This window comes from Solanum pennellii, chromosome 4 (genome assembly GCF_001406875.1).
Source record: "Solanum pennellii chromosome 4, SPENNV200".
Lineage (NCBI taxonomy): Eukaryota > Viridiplantae > Streptophyta > Magnoliopsida > Solanales > Solanaceae > Solanum > Solanum pennellii.
Genome location: NC_028640.1, coordinates 5,004,275 through 5,010,664, shown reverse-complemented (window position 1 = coordinate 5,010,664; position 6,390 = coordinate 5,004,275). Strand labels below are relative to the sequence as shown.

The following is a 6,390-nucleotide window of genomic DNA, read 5'->3' as shown; positions in this document are numbered from 1 at the left end:
ATTAGGTGAGATGAGGTGGAGCACGTGCAAGAATAACTTTGTAATTCTATAGAAGGCACTAATTTGTTGACTTTAAAATGAACTTAATTACTAATTAAATAGTGATTAGTCTGGTAAAGTTATAGACATCATAATCATTCAGATACGAATGATTTTTTCTGGTCTAAATTAGATACGCAAACAACTTAGCTCAAGAAAAAAGGGTAGGTAATTCTTTCTATTTAGTTCTCTTTTATTTAGTCTAAATAAATTAGATATGCAAATGAATTTGAATATTATTATGTGTGATTTTACTATTTTTAGAAAAATTATTTTTGAAAAGTTAAGTATATATATATATATATTTTTTAAAAATACTTAATAAAAGAATACTCAGTTAATTTTTAATTATTATGAAAACTTTATTTACGAAGGTCTAAATAAATAAACCTTTAAAAAACTAGAGAAAATGAATAAGAGGTTTTTAGTTCTACTTTAAAAAGGTAGCACTTAAAAGAGTTAGATATGCTGCTATCATACGATTATCTGATGATTCAACTAAAATATTTGATTAACATTTGCGAAAAAATAATTAAGTAAAGAAAGCATTTTTAAAGGTCATTTGAGGAAAAAGTTAACCTGATACAATTGTAGTATTTAAAAAAGAGAGTAGAATATGGTTGAGTAAAAGAAAAATTGAGATTATTCATTTTTTTAAGAGAAGAGTTCTAACTAGAACAAAATCAAACAATTAAAGATAAGTAAATTCGGTCAACATATTTTAAAAACAAATGACTTGATGAAAATGATTTTTTAATAATTAAGCCAATTAAAAAAATAGCTCATCTTTTGGAAAGTTTAATTAAACTAATTAAATAAGTTAAAGAGTTAACTACTATTATTAAGAACTGTTGAGTTAAAGTGTATAGTTCAAAAGTTAGTTATTAGTTAGTTAAAAATTAGTATCAAAAGTTTGTTATGATTAATTGTAGTTAGGTATCTTAACTAGTCTAGTTAGCTAGTTGATTAACATCTATATATAGTGATGTATAGGTATCTATGTAATGTGACTGCATTCATAAAATTCAAATAGAAGGTTCTTCTTCTTCTTCTCTTGGCCTGCTGTTTTATCAGCTTATGCACCATTAGTGGTGCTTTCATGGTATCAGAGCTTAGGTGTTGCTCATGCGATTGTTTAGCTTTCAGTGCAGTAGAAGAATTGAGATACTGTATTGTCCTAGAAGCTATTGAAGATCGCAATTACAACAACAATTGATCATGCCGACTGAATCTTCAATCAGTGGTGCAGTTCAAGGAGGAACTACAATGGTGGATTCTCATCATCCACTTTTCTTGCAGTCATGTGATACTCCAGGTAGTTCTCTAGTTTCCATTCAACTTACTGGATCAGAAAACTACTCATTATGGAGTAGATCTATGAAGATAGGTCTTCTAGGTAAAGGGAAAATAGGATTTATTGATGGAAAATGCAGTAAGGATAAATTCAATTCTTCTCTACATGATCTATGGGGAAAATGCAATGCTATAGTGCTATCATGGATAATGATCTCTGTAAGTAGGGAAATACTGAGTCGAATAGTCTATGCAAGTAGTGCTCAACAAGTGTGGACTGATCTAAGAGAGAGATTTGACAAAGTTGATGGATCTAGAATTTTTTATCTGCATAAGGAGATTGCTACACTACAACAGGGGCTTATGTCTGTTTCTAGCTATTTTTCTAGGCTTAAGGAATTGTGGATAGAGTATGATTCATTGATGCCTTGTCCTGGCTGTGCCTGTGAGAGTTCTAAGGCCTATGTAGAGCATTTTGAGTATCAACGGCAGATGCAATTTCTCTTAGGACTAAATGAATCTTATAATCAATCTAGAAGTCAGATTATGATGCTTGATCCAGCACCAGGTGTAAACAAAGCTTATTCTCTTATGATGGCTGAAGAAAGTCAGAGAATCCTTGGTAAATCGAGCACAACAGGGAGTGATAACTCTGTTTCAGCTAATGTTGGTGGAATAAATGAGACTATGGCATTTTTTAGCAATGGTAAAGGACACATGCTAAGATCAGGATCTACTTCACAGTCAGTGTCTAATCCTCCTATGGGAGCTGGTTTTAGATCTAATCAGAAACAATTTAACAGTAATAACACTCTTTACTGTGATTATTGTAACTGGAAGGGTCATGTTCGAGCTAATTGTTACAATTTACATGGATATCCTGCTGATTGGAAAGGTAAAAGGAGAAACAATACTGCTTCTGTTTCAGCTAATCATGTAGGATTCAACAATACTCCTGGTTTGCCTATGCATCATCAAAATACAACTAATGAGTCTTGTTCCTCTAAGGTTCAACCTACTGTATCTTCTGGTGTTTTCTCTCAACAGCAGCAGTTACACTCTCATCAACAACAATTTCATCCTCATTTCTCTCCACAACAGTATATGCAGCTTTTGAAATTGATTGAGCTAGAGAATGTCAAGAATAATTGTGATAATGCTACTGCACATGCTTCAGGTATATGCACTTCTCTTATTCCTGATGCTGACAAATGGATCATTGATACAGGTGCATCCAAACATATGGTACACAATTTAAATATGTTAACACAGTGCAGTCCTGTATATAAGAATGTGTGTAACAAGGTACATCTACCTATTGGTCGACTTGTACATGTTAGTCACATAGGGTCTTCTCAAGTGTTAGGAGGAGCTAAGATCTCAAATGTGCTACACATTCCTGAATTTCACTATAATCTTTTGTCTGTATCCATGCTTACAAGGGAATTGAATTGCTGTGCTATGTCTTATCCTGGTCATTGTGTTTTCCAGGACCTCTCAAATGGGAATGTGAGGGGGACTGGCACACTGGAGAATGATCTATATGTGATTCATGTTGATACTCAGTTCAAGACTCAGGGAACTCAAATAAAGTCTCAGCAAACTCAAGCTACAACTGCTAATGTAGTTTCTTCTCATAGAACTTCAAATTTGACTCTGTGGCATCAAAGATTGGGTCACTTACCTGTTAGTGTACTAAGAACACTTAGTTGTTGCAAGCATATGTCTTCTTCCTTTATTGATATATGTACTGTTTGTCCTCTTGCTAAGCAAGTCAGAGTACCTTTTCCTTTAAGTACCACTACTACACCAGCTTGTTTTCATACATTACATGCTGATGTATGGGGTCCCTATCGAGTTCCTACTCATGACAATAAAAGATATTTTCTTACTTTGGTAGATGATTACTCTAGATATACTTGGGTGTTTCTGTTGAACTCTAAGTCAGAGGTTATTGTAGCCTTACAAAACTTATTTCAAATGCTTGGCAATGTTTTTTCTAGCACTATCAAAGTGTTGAGATCTGATAATGGTTGTGAGTTTATCAATTCTCAAGTTTCTGCTTTACTTACAACATTGGGTATATTGCATCAGAGTTCTTGTACTTATACTCCACAGCAAAATGGGGTTGTCGAAAGAAAACATAGACGTATTCTTGAGATGGCCAGGTCTTTGAGATTTCAATCTTATCTTCCTCTTAAATTTTGGGGAGAGTGTGTTCTTACTAGTGTGTATTTAATTACTAGGATACCCTCTAAAATTCTTAAGGGTAAAACTCCTCATGAATTGCTGTATAACACTCTTCCTTCTCTTGATCATATCAGAGTGTTTGGCTGTCTTGCATTTGCTTCTGAGGTAAAAAAGATAGACAAATTTGCTTCTAGAGCTGTTCCAGCTGTATTTCTTGGTTATTCTAGTCTTCAAAAGGGCTACAAACTTTATGGTTTATATACAAAAACTTTCTTTGTTAGTAGAGATGTTGTGTTTCAAGAATCCATTTTTCCTTTTCAACATCTGGATTCTTCTAGTTCTTCACTTTTTCCTGTGTTCCAATTGACAGATGATACTTGTACTTCTACAAATCTGCCTTGTGATCAGCCTCTCACTATGCCTTTTGATTCCTCTATAGATCCTAACTCTAATTCATCTGAATCAATATCTTCACTACCCATTCCTCCACCAGAATCTGTTAGTCTTAGAAAATCTTCTAGACTAACTAAACCTCCTATATGGATGACTGATTTTATTACTCCTAAGTCTAAGTCTGCTTGCTTATATCTTGTCTCCAATCATGTGTCATATAATCTTCTTTCTACTTACTATGATGCTGCACTTACTGCTTATTCTTCTGTCTCTGAGCCTACATCATTTACTGAGGCTTCTTCTCATCCTAAATGGGTTGATGCCATGAAGGCTGAAATCAGTGCTTTGGAGGCTAATCACACATGGAGCATTGTTGATCTTCCTCCTGGCAAGCATCCTATTGGTTGTAAATGGGTGTTTAAAGTCAAATATTTGGCCTCAGGAGCTGTTGAGAGGTACAAGGCTCGACTAGTTGCCAAGGGGTTCAGTCAGAAGGAGGGTATTGATTATACTGAAACTTTTTCTCCTGTTGCAAAGATGGTTACAGTTCGATCAGTTTTGGTTGTTGCTGCTGCTAAACATTGGCCTATATTTCAGATGGATGTTCATAATGCTTTCTTACAGGGTGATCTTCTTGAGGATGTATACATGGTGATTCCTCCTGGTTTTAGTAAGTCTGAGACATCTACTAAAGTGTGTAAGCTTCACAAATCACTGTATGGCCTCAAGAAGGCTCCTAGATAGTGGAATCTGAAGTTAACTGAGACATTACTTCAGCTTGGTTTTGTTCAGAGTCACTATGACTACTCTCTGTTTACTAAGCAGACTGGTTCTTCTTTGACTGTAGTACTTGTGTATGTGGATGATCTTCTTGTTACTGGGAGTTATGAGTCTTTGATTGTACAAACAAGGAATGACCTTCAGCTCAAGTTCAATATGAAGGATCTGGGAGAGTTAACTTTATTTCTTGGCATTGAATTTGCTAGGTCCAAGGAGGGGTATGTTATGAACCAACGCAAATATGCTTTGGAACTTATTTCAGAGATGGGATTAAGTGGTGCAAAACCAGTTCACACTCCAATAGATCCTAATCTAAGGTTGACTTCTATTGAATATGATTTACATGTGCAAGGTGATTCAGAAGTTATACAAGGAGATAAACCTTCAGTATATGCATGCTCCAAAAGAATCTCACATGGAAGCAGCCCTCCGGGTAGTCAGATATATTAAAACAGCTCCAGGGTTAGGTCTGTTTATGCCTTCACAAAGCTCAGAATTACTTACAACCGACTGTGACTTAGATTGGGGTACTTGTATGCAAACAAGGAAATCTGTCACAGGTTATCTTGTGAAATTTGGTGATGCTGTCATTTTTTGGAAGTCGAAGAAACAAGAAACTGTTGCTAGAAGTTCTGCAGAAGCTGAGTTTAGGAGTATGGCATCAGCAGTAGCTGAAATTACATGGCTTATTGGATTATACAAGGAGTTAGGAGTCAATATTAAACAACCAGTCAATCTATTTTGTGATAGCAAAGCAGCAATTCAAATTGCATATAATCCTATCTTTCATGAACGAACTAAGCATTTTGATATAAATTGCTATTTTGTTAGAGAAAAGACATTACAACATATGATCAAGACACAATATGTATCAACAAAAGATCAACTAGCAGATTTGCTTACTAAAGGACTTTGGAAAGCTCCACATCTACATTTAATGGCCAAGCTGGGAGTGAAAGATATCTTTCAGCCATCAGCTTGAGGAGGGGTGTTGAGTTAAAGTGTATAGTTCAAAAGTTAGTTATTAGTTAGTTAAAAATTAGTTACTAAAGTTTGTTATGATTAATTGTAGTTAGGTATCTTAACTAGTCTAGTTAGTTAGTTGATTAACATCTATATATAGTGATGTATAGGTATCAATGTAATGTGACTGCATTCATAAAATTCAAATAGAAGGTTCTTCTTCTTCTTCTCTTGGCCTGTTGTTTTATTAGCTTATGCACCATTAGTGGTGCTTTCAAGAACAACTTTCACTTATAGCAAACACAAAATTTATATTTGTATGTTATAGTAAAGTTTGCATAATTGCGCTCCATGACAAATATAAAGATGTATATTTCGCTATACATATACAAAAGAAAAATAATTGTATAATTCGATATACATATACAAAAGAAAACAGTTGTACACAAATCAATTGTATAATTTGTGTATGTATAAAACGAGAAAGAGAGCAAGACAAAAGAAAATTGGGCAAGGGAATATTTGTATTGTATAATTATAAGTGTATATGACGAAGATATATGTATTTGCATGCGTATACTACAATTTTCTCTCGTTTATACAAACAAAAACGCAATTTATACATTTCATTTCTATTTGTATAAGCGATAGAAGCGAGGGTGGCGAGCGACATCCGGGAGAGGAGAGATAGGGGAATGAAAAAAATAATAATAATAAAATAAAAATAAATAT

At 34.3% G+C, this 6,390-nt stretch overlaps 2 protein-coding genes across 2 annotated transcripts; both read left to right on the top strand.

The window, feature by feature from the left end:
• Positions 1-1,257: 1,257 nt before the first annotated feature.
• LOC114076820 lies at positions 1,258-1,850 on the top strand. Its single transcript, XM_027916367.1, has 2 exons — positions 1,258-1,777; positions 1,825-1,850. Exons 1-2 carry the CDS (start codon positions 1,258-1,260, stop codon positions 1,848-1,850), a joined length of 546 nt encoding a protein of 181 aa, XP_027772168.1.
• An 18-nt stretch (positions 1,851-1,868) lies between these two features.
• Positions 1,869-3,631, top strand: LOC107017205. Its single transcript, XM_015217476.2, has 2 exons — positions 1,869-2,509; positions 2,824-3,631. Exons 1-2 carry the CDS (start codon positions 1,879-1,881, stop codon positions 2,868-2,870), a joined length of 678 nt encoding a protein of 225 aa, XP_015072962.2. The 5' UTR covers positions 1,869-1,878; the 3' UTR covers positions 2,871-3,631.
• Positions 3,632-6,390: the final 2,759 nt, after the last annotated feature.